This window comes from Artemia franciscana, chromosome 19, assembly GCF_032884065.1.
Source record: "Artemia franciscana chromosome 19, ASM3288406v1, whole genome shotgun sequence".
Classification (NCBI taxonomy): domain Eukaryota; kingdom Metazoa; phylum Arthropoda; class Branchiopoda; order Anostraca; family Artemiidae; genus Artemia; species Artemia franciscana.
This window is the reverse complement of record NC_088881.1, coordinates 35,918,005-35,940,190: the sequence shown is the minus strand read 5'-3', so window position 1 is coordinate 35,940,190 and position 22,186 is coordinate 35,918,005. Positions and strand designations below refer to the sequence as shown.

The window sequence follows — 22,186 nt, the reverse complement described above, 5'->3', positions numbered from 1 at the left end:
AAAATCGAAGATATAAACCCAGATATTTATATATATATATATATATATATATATATATATATATATATATATATATATATATATATATATATATATATATATATATATATATATATATATATATATATATATATATATATATATATATATATATGTATGTATATATTAAATGTATAGATATATTTATTAGTAATGTTGAAGAAATTCTAAGAGCATCTAAATTTTTTCAATTGATAAACTTAACAGATATGATTAGTCATTATATAAAAAGACTAGCTGATTCCAGTCACTGGTTGCTGAGGCGCTGCGCGCCAAAGCAACACATTGGGTGTCATATAGTCAGTCGAACTGTCAGCTAGTCTAGTCAAATATTTTCTATAGTTAAAAATTAAAGAGGGAAAAATGAGGTTTAATTTAAATAAAGCAGCGGCAGTAAACCCATTTTAAATTAAACCCAGTTTTCTTTATTTCATTTTTGTAAATGAAAAAGCAGTGTGGTATAAGAAATTAATTTCTTTCTTTAGAAAGAATGTTTTTCAATCAACCTGAAGATGCCTAGCCAACTCAAGTCAACTATATTACAAAAGCATCCGCATCACAGAAAAACTGGTAATTTCACTTTAAAACAACAGTTTCAGATTTACAGCTAAACATATAAAAAATACCTGGCACCAGAAACTCCTAATCTCTCATTCAGGGCCGCATCACACAAGAATTTTTTAATGGAACCTAAGAATAAGCATATTTTTTAATTCATTTTTTCCGTTTTTACGAATCAGACAAACATCGTCCCCCCCCCCCCGGTAGAGCCTTGCCCTGATTTCCTTATTTTTTCTATTTCACTTCAAAAAGTCGTAGACACATTAAATCGTAATCAAATATCCACTTAAATCTCGTATTTCGATGAAGTGTCAAGTCTAGATGCTAAACAAGAATTAATTCATTGGTTTACATAGAATTACCCTAGGTTTTGCTTTTGACCAATAAGCTACGGCAATTGCCCCACCATCACGAAATAATTAGAATTTGCCCGAATCCAAAACGTAAACGTTAAAAGGTACAATGAGGTATATATTATAGGGGAGGGGTATGGGTTGCACCAATTCACTTTTCATGAAAGCTATTTATCTTTAGGTTTGTATCCACTTTGCTCTCATAAGTTATGTCTTTATTTACTTGTTGTTTTTTTTATTTGTTTAATTTTAATTGCAAGCTTTTTGTATAACTGTTCATTTTTTGTGTTTCAATTTTTTATGACCATTCTTTCCATAAAAAAACCATATATGTTAACAATAGACAATTAGTATAAACTAATGCCCGTGTCCCGAGGGCTGAGGGGATATCAAATCCGGTCCCATAACTGTATGATATTTGGACTATTTTGACAAAATGACGATCTCAAAATTGTGATTGGAAATATTTGGGGGAAAAAGGGTAAATGGGTGGGCTTGTTGCCTTCCTATCACTAGTGTGTGTTCATAAACGAATCAGTTATTAATTTAACTTGATCCTAAGAAAAAAATTCCTCAGTGATTTCGTGAGAAATTTGGTATTATCTATAAAGGAGTACAATGAAGCAAAGAGATCTAATAATATTAGAATTAAAGAACTACTTCAAGCCAGGAATGCAGCCAGGTGTTTTGTTTTTCAATGTGGATGCGATTGGGAAATTCAAAAACTTTTAAAATCTTTTAAATCCACGGAATAGGAATTCAACAATGATTTGATACACGATCCAGAAAAGTATTTGGACCAAGGTCTAATTAAAGGACCAGGGAGTCGCATAATTAAAGAAATAGCTCCAGAGTTTGAGATCCAGTTAAAAAAACACCTAGAAAGTAGACATAAAAAAGAATTAGGAATTAGAGAAGAAGAAGAAGAAGAAGCCCGAATCCAAATGTAAACGTTAAAAGGTACGATGAGGTAGATATTATAGGGGAGGGGTATGGGTTGTACCAAATCACTTTTCATGAAAGCTATTTAGCTCGAGGTTTGTATCCACTTTGCTTTCATAAGTTATGTCTTTAGTTACTTGTTTTTTTTTATTTGTTTAATTTCAATTGCAAGCTTTTTGTATAACTGTTAATTTTTTTGTGTTTCAATTTCGTATTCATAGTGTTGTATTGCTATTTACTTTGTTTGTACTTTATATGGGTTTATTATTTAATCTGCTTTCGTGTATTGTCTTAAACTTTAATCTTGTTTTGCTTTCACTTCGTTCTTTTTCTCAGTTTGTCTCATTTGGAAACCATTAATTATCCTGTCAGCTATATCATTTTCACCATGATCAACAGAATTATGAAAAGAAGACCTACTATAGATGCAGTTTTAATTAGCCCTATATTTTGAGAGGGAAAAAATCCTCGATTTATTTCAGATATGATGAGTTGAATTTATTCTGTTGCCGTTTTCGAGGGGCTGGTTACCCTCCGCCTATTTTTGATTCTTGAAAAAGGCACAAAAACTTCCTATTTCCAATCAAATAAGTCTCTTCAAAGTTATTACGATCATTCCTTGCTGTAAAACATTATAGTTTAAAACTGGGCAACTTGCATAAGTAACAGCCCTTGCCCCATGAATAGCAAGGGATTTATCCGCCCATGAGTTATACCTATTTGACTTTTGGACTATTTTTAACAAAATGGCTATTTCAAGATTTTGATTGTATGTGTTTTGAGATAAAGAGGTGAATGAGGGTGAGGAGTGGTTACCCTCTGATTACTTCCTAAACCGAAAAAGGACACTACAACCTTCTATTTCCAATCCAATGAACCGTCCCTAATGTTCATATGACTATTCTTTCCATAAAAAACATATATGTTAACAATAGACAACTAGTATAAACAAATGCCCTTGTCCCGAGGGCTGAGAGGATATCAAATCCGGTCCCATAGCTGTTTGATATTTGGACAATTTTGAAAAAATGACGATCTCAAAATTGTGATTGGAAATATTTGGGGAAAAAAGGGTAAATGGGTGGGCTTGTTGCCTTCCTATCACTATTGTGTGTTCATAAACGAATCAGTTATTTGTTTGACTTGATCCTAAGAGTAAAATTGCTACTTCATGCAATAAAGAACTACTTCATGCCAGGAATGCAGCCAGGTGTTTTATTTTTCAATGTGGATGCGATTGGGAAATTCAAAAACTTTGAAGTCTTTTAAATCCACGGAATATGAATTCAACAACGATTTGATACACAATCCTGAAAAGTATTTGGACCAAGGTCTAATTGAAACCATTAATTATCCTGTCATCATTTTCACCATGATCAACAGAATTACGAAAAGAAGACCTACAAAGAAGACTACAAGAGAGAAATATATTTTAGAGGATGGCTCAAGACTTCTTAGACATTCCTTCCAATGCAACTGCCAACACACAAGTGAAAAGAATTATGATAGATACAAGTGATGACCTTCTATTTCCAATCGAAAGAACCATCCCTAAATTTCATATGACCATTTCTTCCATAAAAAAAAAACCATATATGTTAACAATAGATAACTAGTATAAACTGATGCCCTTGTCCCGAGGGCTGAGGGGATATCAAATCCGGTCCCATAGCTGTTTGATATTTGGACTATTTTGACAAAATGACGATCTCAAAATTGTGATTGGAAATATTTGGGGGAGTAAGGGTAAATGGGTGGGCTTGTTGCCTTCCTATTACTATTGTGTGTTCATAAACGAATCAGTTATTAGTTTGACTTGATCCTAAAAGAAAAATTTCTAAGTGATTTCGTGAGCTATATTTTCTATAAAGGAGTATAATGAAGCAAATACATCTAATAATATTAGAATTAAAGAGCTACTTCATGCCAGAAATGCAGCCAGGTGCTTTATTTTTCAATGTGGATGCGATTGGGAAATTCAAAAACTTTTAAAGTCTTTTAAATCCATGAAATATGAATTCAACAACGATTTGATACACAATCCTGAAAAGTATTTGGACCAAGGTCTAATTAAAGGACCAGGGATTCACATAATGAAAGAAATAGCTCCAGAGTTTGAGATCGAATTAAAAAAACACCTAGAAAGTAGACGTCAAAAAGAATTAGAAATTAGAGAAGAAGAAGAAGAAGAAGCCCGAATCCAAACGTAAACGTTAAAAGGTGAGATGAGGTATAGGGGAGGGGTATGGGTTGCACCAATTCACTTTTCATGAAGCCTATATAGCTCGAGGTTTGTATCCACTTGACTTTCATAAGTTATGTCTTTAGTTACTTGTTTTTTTTTATTTGTTTAATTTTAATTGCATGCTTTTTGTATAACTGTTTTTTTTCGTGTTTCAAATTCGTGTTCATAGTATTGTATTGCTATTTACTTTGTTTGTATTTTTTATGGGTTTATTATTTAATCTGCTTTCGTGTATTGTCTTAAACTTTAATCTTGTTTTGCTTTCACTTCGTTCTTTTTCTCAGTTTGTCTCATTTGGAAACCATTAATTATCCTGTCAGCTATATCATTTTCACCATGATCAACAGGATTACGAAAAGAAGACGACTATAGACGCAGTTTTAATTAGCCCTATATTTTGAGAGGAAGAAAATCCTCAATTTATTTCAGATATGATATGCTGAACTTGTTCTGTTGTCATTTTTGAGGGGCTGGTTACCCTCCGCCAATTTTTGATTCTTGAAAAAGGCACAAAAACTTCCTATTTCCAATCAAATAAGTCTCTTCAAAGTTATTACGATCACTCCTTGCTCTAAATTATTATAGTTTAAAACTGGGCAACTTGCATTAGTAACAGCCCTTGCCCCATGAATAGCAAGGGATTTATCCGCCCATGAGTTATAGCTATTTGACATTTGGACTATTTTGAACAAAATGGCTATTTCAAGATTTTAATTGTATGTGTTTTGAGATAAAGGGGTGAATTGGGGTGAGGAGTGGTTACCCTCTGATTACTTCCTAAACCTAAAAAGGACACTACAACCTTCGATTTCCAATCGAATGACCCGTCCCTAAGGTTCATATGACCATTCCTTCCATAAAAAACCATATATGTTAACAATAGACAACTAATATAAACTAATGCCTTTGTCCCGAGGGCTGTTGAATTAAATCCGGTCCCATAGCTGTTTGATATTTGGAATATTTTGACAAAATGACGATCTCAAAACTGTGATTGGAAATATTTGGGGAAAAAAGGGTAAATGGGTGGGCTTGTTGCCTTCCTATCACTATTTTGTGTTCATAAACGAATCAGTTTTTAGTTTGACTTGATCCTAAGAGAAAAATTGCTAAGTGATTTCGTGAGAAATATGGTATTATCTATAAAGGAGTACAATGAAGCAAACAGATCTAATAATATTAGAATTAAAGATCTACTTCATGCCAGGAATGCAGCCAGGTGTTTTATTTTTCAATGTGGATGCAATTGGGAAATTCAAAAACTTTTAAAGTCTTTTAAATCCACGGAATATGAATTCAACAACGATTTGCTACACAATCCTGAAAAGTATTTCGACCAAGGTCTAATTGAAGGACTAGGGAGTCACATAATGAAAGAAATAGCTCCAAGGTTTGAGATCGAATTGAAGAAACACCTAGAAAGTAGACGTCAAAAAGAATTAGGAATTAGAAAAGAAGAAGATCAGATTGATATTTATGATATTCGTAAATGTTTTTCAGGAAAAAGCAAAATATCATAATTATTTTCATAATCCAAATTTTCGATCCATCTAGACTTACTTTATAGTTTAGATTTTTTATTAAATTTAAGGATTTTTATTTAGGGATTCTTGACCTCGCTATATGCATTAAACAAAAAAGAAGACGTTGACATATCAATAAGTTAATGAGATTGTCATTAAAGATTAAAATTCTCTTAACAATTCTAAACTAGCACAAATTTATTTGGTGATGGATATAGAAATTATAAAAAAATCTACAAATATCAAATCACAGCCTAATATACAACGACCTAATTATCGAATTTGATATATTCCTGCATTAAATTTTGTAGTGAATGGTTTAGAAATTAGAACAAGCGTAAACTCTTTCTTTTTTAAATGCTGTAAGAACTCACATAAAAACTCATCGTTGATTTCTTTTAATTTTACGCTTTTGTTAGGTCTAGATTCTTTGAAAGTTTCAAATTCATCACTTGTATCTATCATAATTCTTTGCACTTGTGTATCGGCAGTTGCATTGGAATGAATGTCTAAGAAGTCTTGAGGCATCCTCTGAAACATATTTCTCTCTTGTTGGTTCATAGCATCAATTTCAACTATTATATAGACTGAATGTTCTTTATACATCTCACTCCTACTGTCACGTTGATTTTTGAATTACAATGGAATAGTTGTGGCCATCAAGTCATAGCAAATTGCAGAAATAGCCAAGACAGATAGTTGAATTGAGTAAGAGGCAATTCTGGCATTAATTTACATCTCCCGTACGTTAAAGGGGTTACAGACCACATTTCAAAAAATCTAAGGAGAAAACCCTGCCACACAAAAATAAATAAAATTCAATAAAAGACCAAAAATATGAAAACAAATAGGATATGAAACATACTTCTCACAATTTTTTATATCCCCATTATTGGATGTAGATGTACATTATCAATATAATATAATTAATATAATGTGCATTTCCCGTACGTTAAAAGGGTTCAGACCACATTTCCAAAAATCTAAGAAAAAATAACGGTTTAACTTACTACCTTAGACCCAAAAAAACTATCAGTTCCCAAATCTACCAAGAAAAAGGCCCTATCCCGATAGGTGATAACTCTGGTGTCTAAAGAATTCCTTGTTCTTATGGTCTTTGGTACATAGGAAGAACTGATAAACGACTTATGTACAGATCAACTCAGAACTGTACCTCAATTAATAACACTCTTAAATAGCGGAAAAAACCTTTGATTTTTCTGTATGCGATTATTTTGCTTAAATTCTTAGAAGCAATCTTAAAGAATCAAATGAAATAAAAATCGAAGATATAAACCCAGATATTTATATATATATATATATATATATATATATATATATATATATATATATATATATATATATATATATATATATATATATATATATATATATATATATATATATATATATATATATATATATATATATGTATGTATATATTAAATGTATAGATATATTTATTAGTAATGTTGAAGAAATTCTAAGAGCATCTAAATTTTTTCAATTGATAAACTTAACAGATATGATTAGTCATTATATAAAAAGACTAGCTGATTCCAGTCACTGGTTGCTGAGGCGCTGCGCGCCAAAGCAACACATTGGGTGTCATATAGTCAGTCGAACTGTCAGCTAGTCTAGTCAAATATTTTCTATAGTTAAAAATTAAAGAGGGAAAAATGAGGTTTAATTTAAATAAAGCAGCGGCAGTAAACCCATTTTAAATTAAACCCAGTTTTCTTTCTTTCATTTTTGTAAATGAAAAAGCAGTGTGGTATAAGAAATTAATTTCTTTCTTTAGAAAGAATGTTTTTCAATCAACCTGAAGATGCCTAGCCAACTCAAGTCAACTATATTACAAAAGCATCCGCATCAGAGAAAAACTGGTAATTTCACTTTAAAACAACAGTTTCAGATTTACAGCTAAACATATAAAAAATACCTGGCACCAGAAACTCCTAATCTCTCATTCAGGGCCGCATCACACAAGAATTTTTTAATGGAACCTAAGAATAAGCATATTTTTTAATTCATTTTTTCCGTTTTTACGAATCAGACAAACATCGTCCCCCCCCCCGGTAGAGCCTTGCCCTGATTTCCTTATTTTTTCTATTTCACTTCAAAAAGTCGTAGACACATTAAATCGTAATCAAATATCCACTTAAATCTCGTATTTCGATGAAGTGTCAAGTCTAGATGCTAAACAAGAATTAATTCATTGGTTTACATAGAATTACCCTAGGTTTTGCTTTTGACCAATAAGCTACGGCAATTGCCCCACCATCACGAAATAATTAGAATTTGCCCGAATCCAAAACGTAAACGTTAAAAGGTACAATGAGGTATATATTATAGGGGAGGGGTATGGGTTGCACCAATTCACTTTTCATGAAAGCTATTTATCTTTAGGTTTGTATCCACTTTGCTCTCATAAGTTATGTCTTTATTTACTTGTTGTTTTTTTTATTTGTTTAATTTTAATTGCAAGCTTTTTGTATAACTGTTCATTTTTTGTGTTTCAATTTTTTATGACCATTCTTTCCATAAAAAACCATATATGTTAACAATAGACAATTAGTATAAACTAATGCCCGTGTCCAGAGGGCTGAGGGGATATCAAATCCGGTCCCATAACTGTATGATATTTGGACTATTTTGACAAAATGACGATCTCAAAATTGTGATTGGAAATATTTGGGGGAAAAAGGGTAAATGGGTGGGCTTGTTGCCTTCCTATCACTAGTGTGTGTTCATAAACGAATCAGTTATTAATTTAACTTGATCCTAAGAAAAAAATTCCTCAGTGATTTCGTGAGAAATTTGGTATTATCTATAAAGGAGTACAATGAAGCAAAGAGATCTAATAATATTAGAATTAAAGAACTACTTCAAGCCAGGAATGCAGCCAGGTGTTTTATTTTTCAATGTGGATGCGATTGGGAAATTCAAAAACTTTTAAAATCTTTTAAATCCACGGAATAGGAATTCAACAATGATTTGATACACGATCCAGAAAAGTATTTGGACCAAGGTCTAATTAAAGGACCAGGGAGTCGCATAATTAAAGAAATAGCTCCAGACTTTGAGATCCAGTTAAAAAAACACCTAGAAAGTAGACATAAAAAAGAATTAGGAATTAGAGAAGAAGAAGAAGAAGAAGCCCGAATCCAAATGTAAACGTTAAAAGGTACGATGAGGTAGATATTATAGGGGAGGGGTATGGGTTGTACCAAATCACTTTTCATGAAAGCTATTTAGCTCGAGGTTTGTATCCACTTTGCTTTCATAAGTTATGTCTTTAGTTACTTGTTTTTTTTTATTTGTTTAATTTCAATTGCAAGCTTTTTGTATAACTGTTAATTTTTTTGTGTTTCAATTTCGTATTCATAGTGTTGTATTGCTATTTACTTTGTTTGTACTTTATATGGGTTTATTATTTAATCTGCTTTCGTGTATTGTCTTAAACTTTAATCTTGTTTTGCTTTCACTTCGTTCTTTTTCTCAGTTTGTCTCATTTGGAAACCATTAATTATCCTGTCAGCTATATCATTTTCACCATGATCAACAGAATTATGAAAAGAAGACCTACTATAGATGCAGTTTTAATTAGCCCTATATTTTGAGAGGGAAAAAATCCTCGATTTATTTCAGATATGATGAGTTGAATTTATTCTGTTGCCGTTTTCGAGGGGCTGGTTACCCTCCGCCTATTTTTGATTCTTGAAAAAGGCACAAAAACTTCCTATTTCCAATCAAATAAGTCTCTTCAAAGTTATTACGATCATTCCTTGCTGTAAAACATTATAGTTTAAAACTGGGCAACTTGCATAAGTAACAGCCCTTGCCCCATGAATAGCAAGGGATTTATCCGCCCATGAGTTATACCTATTTGACTTTTGGACTATTTTTAACAAAATGGCTATTTCAAGATTTTGATTGTATGTGTTTTGAGATAAAGAGGTGAATGAGGGTGAGGAGTGGTTACCCTCTGATTACTTCCTAAACCGAAAAAGGACACTACAACCTTCTATTTCCAATCCAATGAACCGTCCCTAATGTTCATATGACTATTCTTTCCATAAAAAACATATATGTTAACAATAGACAACTAGTATAAACAAATGCCCTTGTCCCGAGGGCTGAGAGGATATCAAATCCGGTCCCATAGCTGTTTGATATTTGGACAATTTTGAAAAAATGACGATCTCAAAATTGTGATTGGAAATATTTGGGGAAAAAAGGGTAAATGGGTGGGCTTGTTGCCTTCCTATCACTATTGTGTGTTCATAAACGAATCAGTTATTTGTTTGACTTGATCCTAAGAGTAAAATTGCTACTTCATGCAATAAAGAACTACTTCATGCCAGGAATGCAGCCAGGTGTTTTATTTTTCAATGTGGATGCGATTGGGAAATTCAAAAACTTTGAAGTCTTTTAAATCCACGGAATATGAATTCAACAACGATTTGATACACAATCCTGAAAAGTATTTGGACCAAGGTCTAATTGAAACCATTAATTATCCTGTCATCATTTTCACCATGATCAACAGAATTACGAAAAGAAGACCTACAAAGAAGACTACAAGAGAGAAATATATTTTAGAGGATGGCTCAAGACTTCTTAGACATTCCTTCCAATGCAACTGCCAACACACAAGTGAAAAGAATTATGATAGATACAAGTGATGACCTTCTATTTCCAATCGAAAGAACCATCCCTAAATTTCATATGACCATTTCTTCCATAAAAAAAAAACCATATATGTTAACAATAGATAACTAGTATAAACTGATGCCCTTGTCCCGAGGGCTGAGGGGATATCAAATCCGGTCCCATAGCTGTTTGATATTTGGACTATTTTGACAAAATGACGATCTCAAAATTGTGATTGGAAATATTTGGGGGAGTAAGGGTAAATGGGTGGGCTTGTTGCCTTCCTATTACTATTGTGTGTTCATAAACGAATCAGTTATTAGTTTGACTTGATCCTAAAAGAAAAATTTCTAAGTGATTTCGTGAGCTATATTTTCTATAAAGGAGTATAATGAAGCAAATACATCTAATAATATTAGAATTAAAGAGCTACTTCATGCCAGAAATGCAGCCAGGTGCTTTATTTTTCAATGTGGATGCGATTGGGAAATTCAAAAACTTTTAAAGTCTTTTAAATCCATGAAATATGAATTCAACAACGATTTGATACACAATCCTGAAAAGTATTTGGACCAAGGTCTAATTAAAGGACCAGGGATTCACATAATGAAAGAAATAGCTCCAGAGTTTGAGATCGAATTAAAAAAACACCTAGAAAGTAGACGTCAAAAAGAATTAGAAATTAGAGAAGAAGAAGAAGAAGAAGCCCGAATCCAAACGTAAACGTTAAAAGGTGAGATGAGGTATAGGGGAGGGGTATGGGTTGCACCAATTCACTTTTCATGAAGCCTATATAGCTCGAGGTTTGTATCCACTTGACTTTCATAAGTTATGTCTTTAGTTACTTGTTTTTTTTTATTTGTTTAATTTTAATTGCATGCTTTTTGTATAACTGTTTTTTTTCGTGTTTCAAATTCGTGTTCATAGTATTGTATTGCTATTTACTTTGTTTGTATTTTTTATGGGTTTATTATTTAATCTGCTTTCGTGTATTGTCTTAAACTTTAATCTTGTTTTGCTTTCACTTCGTTCTTTTTCTCAGTTTGTCTCATTTGGAAACCATTAATTATCCTGTCAGCTATATCATTTTCACCATGATCAACAGGATTACGAAAAGAAGACGACTATAGACGCAGTTTTAATTAGCCCTATATTTTGAGAGGAAGAAAATCCTCAATTTATTTCAGATATGATATGCTGAACTTGTTCTGTTGTCATTTTTGAGGGGCTGGTTACCCTCCGCCAATTTTTGATTCTTGAAAAAGGCACAAAAACTTCCTATTTCCAATCAAATAAGTCTCTTCAAAGTTATTACGATCACTCCTTGCTCTAAATTATTATAGTTTAAAACTGGGCAACTTGCATTAGTAACAGCCCTTGCCCCATGAATAGCAAGGGATTTATCCGCCCATGAGTTATAGCTATTTGACATTTGGACTATTTTGAACAAAATGGCTATTTCAAGATTTTAATTGTATGTGTTTTGAGATAAAGGGGTGAATTGGGGTGAGGAGTGGTTACCCTCTGATTACTTCCTAAACCTAAAAAGGACACTACAACCTTCGATTTCCAATCGAATGACCCGTCCCTAAGGTTCATATGACCATTCCTTCCATAAAAAACCATATATGTTAACAATAGACAACTAATATAAACTAATGCCTTTGTCCCGAGGGCTGTTGAATTAAATCCGGTCCCATAGCTGTTTGATATTTGGAATATTTTGACAAAATGACGATCTCAAAACTGTGATTGGAAATATTTGGGGAAAAAAGGGTAAATGGGTGGGCTTGTTGCCTTCCTATCACTATTTTGTGTTCATAAACGAATCAGTTTTTAGTTTGACTTGATCCTAAGAGAAAAATTGCTAAGTGATTTCGTGAGAAATATGGTATTATATATAAAGGAGTACAATGAAGCAAAGAGATCTAATAATATTAGAATTAAAGATCTACTTCATGCCAGGAATGCAGCCAGGTGTTTTATTTTTCAATGTGGATGCAATTGGGAAATTCAAAAACTTTTAAAGTCTTTTAAATCCACGGAATATGAATTCAACAACGATTTGATACACAATCCTGAAAAGTATTTCAACCAAGGTATAATTGAAGGACAAGGGAGTCACATAATGAAAGAAATAGCTCCAAGGTTTGAGATCGAATTGAAGAAACACCTAGAAAGTAGACGTCAAAAAGAATTAGGAATTAGAAAAGAAGAAGAAGCACGAATCCAAACGTAAACGTTAAAAGGTATGATGAGGTATATATTATAGGGGAGGGGTATGAGTTGCACCAAATCACTTTTCATGAGGCCTATATAGCTCGAGGTTTGTATCCACTTTACTTTCATAAGTTATGTCTTTAGTTACTTGTTTTATTATTTATTTAATCTGCTTTCGTGTATTGTCTTAAACTTTAATCTTGTTTTTCTTTCACTTCGTTCTTTTTCTCAGTTTGTCTCATTTGGAAACCATTAATTATCCTTTCAGCTATATCATTTTCACCATGATCAACAGAATTACGAAAAGAAGACTTACAAAGAAGACTACAAGAGAGAAATATATTTCAGAGGATGGCTCAAGACTTCTTAGACATTCCTTCCAATGCAACTGCCGATACACAAGTGAAAAGAATTATGATAAATACAAGTGATGAATTTGAAACTTTCAAAGAATCTAGACCTAACAAAAGCGTAAAATTAAAAGAAATCAACAATGAGTTTTTATGTTCATTTTTAAAGCATTTAAAAAAGAAAGAGTTTAGACTTGTTTTAATTTCTAAACTATTCACTAAAATATTTAATGCAGGAATATGTCAAATTCGATAATTAGGTCGTTGTATATTAGGCCGTGATTTGATAAATGTAGATTTTTTTTTATTTCTATATCCATCACCAAATAAATTTGTGCTAGTTTAGAATTGTTAAGAAAATTTTAATCTTTAATGACAATCTTATTAGCTTCTTGTTATGTCAAAGTATTTTCTTTTGTTTAATGCATATAGCGAGATCAAGAATCCCTATATAAAAATCCTTAAATTTAATAAGAAATCTAAACTATAAAGTAAGTCTAGATGGATCGAAAATTTGGATTATGAAAAAAATTATGATATTTTGCTGTTTCCTGAAAAACATTTACGTGAAAAAATTTTGAATATCAATCTGATCATTATTTATATGGAGCTATAGATGAACTACGTGCATTTAATCTATTAGAAAATAAAAGTATTAGTTACTTTTAATAAAGAATACGTTTCCTTATTTTACAGCAATAACTTCAACGCCTATATTATATTCTAACTTATTTTTGTACAAGTATATTTAAAAATTTTACTGAACATGGGCCAAGAATTATAAACACTGTTGATGCTGATTACGTACCCAACATTATCGATAATTGAGAAAGATGCAAAAATGATTTATTGAATAAAAATGTAGGAACAAATTACAAAATATTTAAAAAAATTGATAAACTTATTGAAATTGTTAATGAGAATGATATTAAGATTATGATATCAGAATCAAGACATGAAGCTAAGACTAAAGTAAGAGCTTCACCAGATCGTAATAAAAAAATAATATGTATTTACTTATGAGTGTTCATTTATCAAATGCATTTTGTTACGATAGTAAACGAAACTTTTTAATTACTACATTTGCTTTTAATTTATATATAAAAAATGATAACACAAGGCCGGATATTAGTCTTGGTAGACAGAGTTGAACTATTTAGAATTCCATATCTTATTATTAGATCCATTATCTTCTATAGTAAGGGTTATTGGGAAGTGTATAGACGTGTACAGAGAATGTTTTATTAGTACTTAAAGAAAAAAAAATGTATTTTATCTACTAAACAGCTCAAGGGTTTAATATACCTTTGTTGAACACATCATTTTACTGATTAATAGCATCTACTAGAAAAATAATTATACAGTCATTGTTTCGCATTGAAAAAGAAAAAACAATAGAATATATGGATGAAGTAAATGATGATACAAATATATGTGTTTACGATTATACAATAATAGGTTTGATAGCTGGAAATAAAATTATTAAAATTTTAAATTTAATAAAAGAAACTACATTAGCTTAAGATGGATTGAAAGAATCAACATATATATATATATATATATATATATATATATATATATATATATATATATATATATATATATATATATATATATATATATATATATATATATATATATATATATATATTATATATATATATATATATAAATTCAATAAAATCGAAACACAAATATTAGCCTCGGAATGATTTTTTGAAAGTTAGTAAGTGTAAGAGTCGTTGTTTTCTTTGCCAAGATCATTTTATCCCACGGACTTCTGTTAAGAGTACAGTGTATAATAAAAATTGTGCATGCAAGTTACGTGGTAATGTTAATTGTAGAACAATTGATGTAATTTACCTATTAGAATGTAATAAATGCTGAATACAATATGTGGGGGAAACAACTAATAATATATATAAAAGATTTTCTGGACACAAGACAACAGTTAATAATGAAAAAACTAATAACGATCTAGTTCAACATTGTAATAATGGTACATGTTCCATATCAGATATAACTGTCACAATTTTAGAAAACTTAGAGTTAGAAAATTTAAATAAAGAAAATAAGAATAATAGACTACCTAAACAGGAGGATTTCTGGATCCATACTCTTGGTACAGCTTATCCTTTTGGGCTAAATGATCGTGTAGCAAAATATGGTGACATGTCTCAGGTTGTTGTTAAATGTATTGATGGTTTTATGGACCATCCTTATTTACTTGTCCTACTAAATATAAAAAACGATCGAGAGGACATAGGAAAAATAATAGAAAAAATTAATTAGATTTACATATGCTTTCTATAGATCTATGCCAGCTACTTGAATCTAGGGGTATGATTTCTGTAATAAAATGTCTAAATAATTTATGCAAGAGGAATTTAATCAATCTTTTCTGGATTGTTAAGAATAATACAGCTCTTGAATATAATTTTAAAGTAATATGTGATACAATTTGCATTTTAACTAAAACGAAATTTATTTCAAAAAAGAAAAAGTTTGATAAGATTGGTAATAAGGATAACAGATTCTATTTACCTATTAATTTTACTTGTAAGCAGATTGAAGATATTAATTTACCGGAAATTTTAAATCAGCGGGATGTGAAACAGGCCCAACCTAGTATTTGATTTATAATGATAGTCCAGTTTTCACTTATAAATTTTCAAAAACTATTGGGCAAATTATTTTTAATTATAATTTAATACTTCAAAGATTAGATAGTGATATAAATTGGAAACCGGTTTGTAACTGTAAGCAACTTGGCCCATTTGTAAATCCAACTTACAAACATGTTATAACAGGGGACTTGTCAATAATAAAGCATGATGATCTTCAAATTATAATGAATAAAGGGGCTAATTTCCGTCTTCCTCATCATCTGAAACCATCGAGTGTTCTTGATGGCTTGGAAAATGATTTTGATATATTTATTGATAAGTGGTGTAAGAAAGAGAATAAAATAAAGAGAGTTTTCAAAGTTGGAAGAATTTAATTATTTGTGGAATACGAAATAAAATATATTCTAACTTAAAAAATATTAATACAAAATCATTATTTTATAATACTAAGATTAAACAAGCAATTGCTAATCTACAGAATGAATTTGTAATTGTGCCAGTGGATAAAGCTAATAATAATTTTGCTATAATTTGTCAGAAGCTGTATTGTGATATCTTAAAAAGGGAGTTATGCACAACTAAAGTTTATGAAAAGGTAAATTTAGAGGATGAGAATTTAATTGAAAAGACTGAAGAAATACTTTTTAAAAATTTTAATATTAAAATAAATGACAATGATAAAAAGTTCCCTTTCCTATATTGGACTGTAAAATTTCATAAGAATCCCCCTAAACCACAGTTTATTGCTGGAGCAGCTAATTGTCCAACCCGCATTGCTGCTACTGACATCTCGTTAATTTTAAAGGAAATTATAAATAAACTTAAAACCTATTGTTCTGGTATTAAAAAATTTTCGAACTTTAATCCATATTGGAGTGTTTATAATTCACTGCAGGTGATAGATTCTTTAACAATGGTTTCAGCTAAAAGAATTGAGTCTTTCGATTTTGCGACAGTGTATACTAATTTATCACTTAATGTAGTGTTAGATAATTTAAAAACTGTTATTGAGAAATCTTTCCTCTTATCTAGTAAAAGGTTCTTAAAAATGGACACTTATAATAAAAAAGCTATAAGGACAAATTGCTTTAAGACTACAGTTAACTTGAGATGTTACAGCTTGGATATGATTTTTGAGTTATTAGAATTTGTTTTATACAATACTTATATAAGATTTGGTGGTGATTTGTACAAGCAAATCGTGGGAATTCCCATGGGGGGGGGGCAGCCCATTTATAGCTGACTTGTTTTTAAGTAAACTAGAATATAAATATATGATGGATAAGAATAATCCAAATAATTTAAAACATGTTTTGTCAAATAATAAAAGATATTTGGATGATATTTTGGTCTTAAATTGTAAGAATTTCATTGATATTTCTAAAAATATATATCCGTCAGAGCTTACTCTTGAACCTAGTCATGGCGCTGGTCATGAAGATCATTTCATAGATTTAAATATTAATGTTTCTGATAATAATAAATTAAGTTTTAAAATGTATAATAAAACGGATGATTTTGATTTTGAAGTGATTTTAAAAAATTTTAAAAATAGATGTAAAATCTTAAGCCAAAAATTGATATTAAGAGGTTTTTCTGCAAATAAATTAACTTGGCAATTTAAAAAATTTGTTTTTATTAAAACGAACTTTTAAATAAATACCAAAAGAACTTTTTGGAAATACTTAAGGAAATTTTTGGTTAATTTCGGAGGTTCACGAAAAGATGATGCAGCGCCATTTATTTTGAATTGTGTTTCTAATAGAGCGGATTTTTTTAAAAATAGCCACATGGTAAAGATGAATTCTATAATTGTTTAGTTCATTCAGGTTTTTTGCAAAGTGTTAATATTTGTGATTTGGTAGAATTTATCACATTTAGTTTACCTATTGTTGCTAAAAAGAGGAATATATTAACAGGATAAGTTTGTTTTGGTGTTACTTGGTTGTTCTAAATTTGCTGTTTTTTTTATAGGCATGTATTTTGGGAGTGATACCTGACACGGGGATGCCATGGATAATCAGTGTTAGGCGCAACACTTGACTGGGTAGAGAATTTAAAGTGCCGAAACCCTATAGGAAAGTGTATTCTCCTGATGAGCACTTGTGCTGAGTTGTTGCCTCTGAATTATTTGTCTTTATTGTTTCTATTGTTTGGTAAATGATGACTTATACTTATTGACGACATGACTGCCTGTCCATGGATTATTCTTTATGGTTGATTGTGTATGGCTATACTGTTTGACCTATGTGGTTGTATGGATGAGTAGGGTTAAGGCCTCATTCAAGTGCTGGTCTATATTAATCACTAATTTAGGAAAACAGTTTTCCCTTTCTCCTTCTATCTCCTTTCTTTTTTTCTGTTCCTTTTTTTTAATGTGTTTATGCTGTTGCGTTGATGATTTGTCTTTTCGTTATATTATTCCAGGTTGGATCCAGTGCTGGTGGAGAAATTTTTTTTTAGTTTTCTCCCCAACAGACCTTTACCCTGGTCCAGGTTTTAACCTGATTTTGTTAATTATTGGTGAGATGGCACTTATGCAAATTTCATGTTTTCATGAAATAACTTTTTTATTATGTATTTATTGACCTATTGACCTTGGCATGTTTTTTGGACTTTGATTGTTGGATTTTGATTTGGATGTTGGTTTGTTTTAGATCTATTTTCAATAATTTTTAATGCAACAAAACACAAATATTAGCCTCGGAACTCAGAGTGATTTTTTTAAAGTTAGTAAGTGTAAGAGTCGTTGTTTTCTTTGCCAAGATCATTTTATCCCACGGACTTCTGTTAAGAGGTAGAGGATGAGAATTTAATTGAAAAGACTGAAGAAATACTTTTAAAAATTTTAATATTAAAATAAATGCAATGATAAAAAGTGCCCTTTCCTATATTGGACTGTAAAATTTCATAAGAATCCCCCTAAACCACGGTTTATTTCTGGAGCAGCTAAATGTCCAACCCGCATTGCTGGTACTGACCTCTCGTTAATTTTAAAGGAAATTATAAGTAAACTTAAAACCTATTGTTCAGGTATTAAAAAAATTTTCGAATTTTAATCCATATTGGAGTGTTAATAATTCACTGCAGGTGATAGATTCTTTAACAATGGTTTTAGATTAAAGAATTGAGTCTTTCGATTTTGCGACAATGTATACTAATTTATCACTTAATGTAGTGTTAGATAATTTTAAAACTGTTATCAAGAAATCTTTCCTCTTATCTAGTAAAAGCTTCTTAAAAATAGACTCTTATAATAATTAAATAAAAAAAACAAGTTTTTTAAACTGCAAGTAAGGAGCGACAGTAAAACTTAAAACGAACAGAAATTACTTCGTATATACAAAGAGGCTGCTTCCTCATCAACGCCTCACTCTTTACGCTAAAGTTTGACTCTTTCTCTCAATCTTTCTTTTTAAAACAGTAAAAAAAACTTTAGCGTAAAGAGCGGGGCGTTGATGAGGAAGCAGCCTCTTTGTATATACGAAGTAATTTCTGTTCGTTTTAAGTTTTACTGTCGCTCCTTACTTTCAGTTTAAAAAACTTGTTTTTTTTATTTAATTTCTGAACGTTTTTGAAGTAATGCATGTTATTATTTTCCAGCTGTACTTTTTAAATTAAAAAAAATACTTTAGTGTAATGAGTGAGGAGTTGCGCAGGGGACAACCTCTTTCATTTACGGAATAATTTTGTTCGCTTTAAGTTTTAATGTCGCTCCTTACTTTCCGTTTAATTTTTTTTTTTATTTAATTTCTGAACGTTTTTGAATTAATGCATGTTTTATTTTGTCTCTCCACAATAATTAATTCACGAATAATTAATTATTAATTGTTAGTAATAATTATACGTAAATTACGAATTAACTTATGTAACAAACTTCTATATGTGTATTTACGTATATGACGCGGTTGTAAATATTTCTCTCTTTACACTAAAGCTTGAATTTTGTACCAAAATGTTTAAGAATGATCCTTGAATCACAAAGGACGCAGAAAAACTAGTCTAAACAACAAAAAAATATTTTAGCGCAAAGAGCAAGGTAGTTTGGAGGAGACAAAGCCCCTTTTATACGTAATCTTTTATGTTCATCTAAGTTTTAATACTGCCCATGACTTTCAGCTAAAAATTTTTTTTCTCATTTTTTTAAGAAAATATTGCAAGAAAATACGCCTCCCCCCCTTCATGGAAATTCTCTTCCCTCGTACAAAATTCCCCCATAGAAAGATCCCCCAACGTAAACACAATCCCCAAGTCGAATTCCTGCAGGACCTGACGTATGATTTTGCATTTTGAAGAAAGAGTATCAAGTCCTAAATATAACTAATTGACCTATTCCAATAATAAAATGGCTATATTTAAATAAAAAAATAAAAAAATAGCGTATAAGCGAGCTATTGATGAGAGGCAGCCCTTTTAATACGTATTATTAAACGTTTGAATTAAGTTTTAATGTTACTCCTTATGTAAAGTTAAGAAAATACTATATTTTTATGAAACAATTGACCGTTTTTTAAATAATGTTGTTAAACCCATCTCCCACTCCGAGAAAAATTTCATTTTCCCACAGGATATTTCTCTAATGAAAGATTCGTTCACGTAAATGAAGTGTGTAGTATTTGCAGAATTAATTTTGCAATGCATAGTAACAGAACGCGTTTGAGGTAGAAATTTGTTATATGTACTCTTAGTGCATAAATTGAACAATTTTCAATTGAATGAATGAACGAAAGGAAATATCTTTGCCCTCAGCCATATCCAACTCATTTCAAGACTAGACGTTAATAAGTAAAGATATTGCTCTTTGGGTAAAAAAAAATGGCTACCTTCAATTCAATGGTAATGTATTTTCAATTTATTGAGTGTCATAGACGTATTACACTAAACACATTCAAGAAGTGAATAAATAATAATCTGGAAAATATATATAAAAATATGATGAAAACAAAAATTATAGTAAGAAAATAATGGAAACTACAACCAAAAACCGAATCAGAATACAAACTCTGTACATAAGCTATTTAATTAAAATATATCACCTTGTTATTCATGTCTTTGAGACGTAAACTGTACCTAATACAGAAAAGTAATCATATGTTATCGCACGGTCTAATACGTAAATATCTAATGAGCTTTTCATAGTAAGTAAAAACTTGAAATTTTCTGTATAATGTTACAAGCGTACGTTTTTTAACTGGCAACCCCCCCCCACCCACTCGTTCCCCCCAAAAATTGTAAATTTATCTGTTATCACAGTAAAAACCTTAATTTAAAAAAAAAATTAAAGTAGTTTATGAACTGTTGTAGCATTCTTCATATTTTCCGTTTATTTAAGGTACCAAAGTAGAAGTTAATACTTCGTTGCCTTATCCCTCGCTTCAAATCCTACGATTGCCATTTCAATTTTAGAATTTATCTTTCAATAATATATGCATATAGTTTTTTAATTATTTATAGTTAAAAAATATATAATACATATGTAGCTCATTGTATATATTGTCAATGAGTTTTGACACCCGTTAATTATGTTTTATGTTATTGTTTGTTCCGTATATAAATGGGGCTGTTCCCTCCGCGACGCCGGTCTCTTTGTGCTAAGGTTAAACTCTTTCTCACAACTCTAATTTTTATAGCACTAAAAAATATTTAGTGTACAGAGTGGGGCGTCGAAGACGGAACAGCCCCTTTCATACACGGAATAATTTCTGCCCGCTTTGTTTTAATGTCACTCCTTACTTGAATTTGAATTATTGTTTTTTGTTTTTTGCTAAATGGCTTTCTCATAGCTTTGATCGGACGATTTTGATAAGAAAGGGATGGAGGAGGAGGCCAAGTTGGCCTCCAATGTCGGTGGAGGTCCTGACGCAAAATTTGGCTTTTTTAAGAACGACCACCATGTCCTAAAAGTAATTAATTAACCTATTCCAATAATAAAGTAATCTCCTTTAAAATGTCAAAAAATAGAGTAAGAGCGAGCTATTGACGAGGGGCAGGCCCCTTAAATACGTATTTTTTTATTTACGTATTAATTTGTAATGTTACACCTTGCTTAAAGAAAAAAAACATATGTATTTAAGAAATAGCTGATCGTTGAATAATAATGTTGTGAAATCCATCTTCCCCTCCGACGATAATTTCATTTTCCCACAGGAAATTTCTGTACGGAAAGACTTTCTCACATAACTGAAGTGCGCAGTATTTGCAGAATTAATTTTGAAAGGCATAGTAACAGAAAGCGAAAGAGGTAGAAATACTAATTAATTAATGACACAATAATTAATTCATGAATAATTAATTATTAATTGTAAGTAATAAAATTACGTAAATTACGATTTAATTTATGTAACAAACTTCTATATGTGTATATGTTTATTACGTATATGACGAGGTTAGCCCCTTTGTAAATATTTCTCTCTTTACAGTAAAGCTTGAATTTTGTACCAAATGTTTAAGAATGACCCCTGAATCACAAAGGGCGCAGGAAAACTAGTCTAAACAACCAAAAAATACTTTAGCGTAAAGAGCAGGGTAGTGTGGAGGAGACAAACCCCCTTTTATACGTAATCTTTTATGTTCATCTAAGTTTTAATACTGCCCATGACTTTCAGCTGAAAATTTTTTTTTCTCTTTTTTTTATAAAACATTGTTAGAAAATAGCCCCCCCCCCTTCATG

The 22,186-nt window shown here is 30.9% G+C and overlaps 1 protein-coding gene across 8 annotated transcripts in view; it reads left to right on the top strand.

Moving 5' to 3' along the window:
• The window catches only part of LOC136039618 (uncharacterized), a 45,016-nt gene that overhangs the window by 13,652 nt on the left and 9,178 nt on the right, over positions 1 to 22,186 (top strand). For 2 of the 8 annotated variants that reach the window (XM_065723508.1, XM_065723506.1), the window contains exon 2: positions 17,491 to 17,672. Coding sequence is in view for 2 of the 8 variants with exons in the window: in XM_065723512.1 (XP_065579584.1) it covers positions 21,330 to 21,419 (90 nt within the window). In the remaining 6 variants the exon portion in view is untranslated. The other 6 variants (XM_065723507.1, XM_065723509.1, XM_065723514.1 and 3 more) reach the window with 6 other exon arrangements.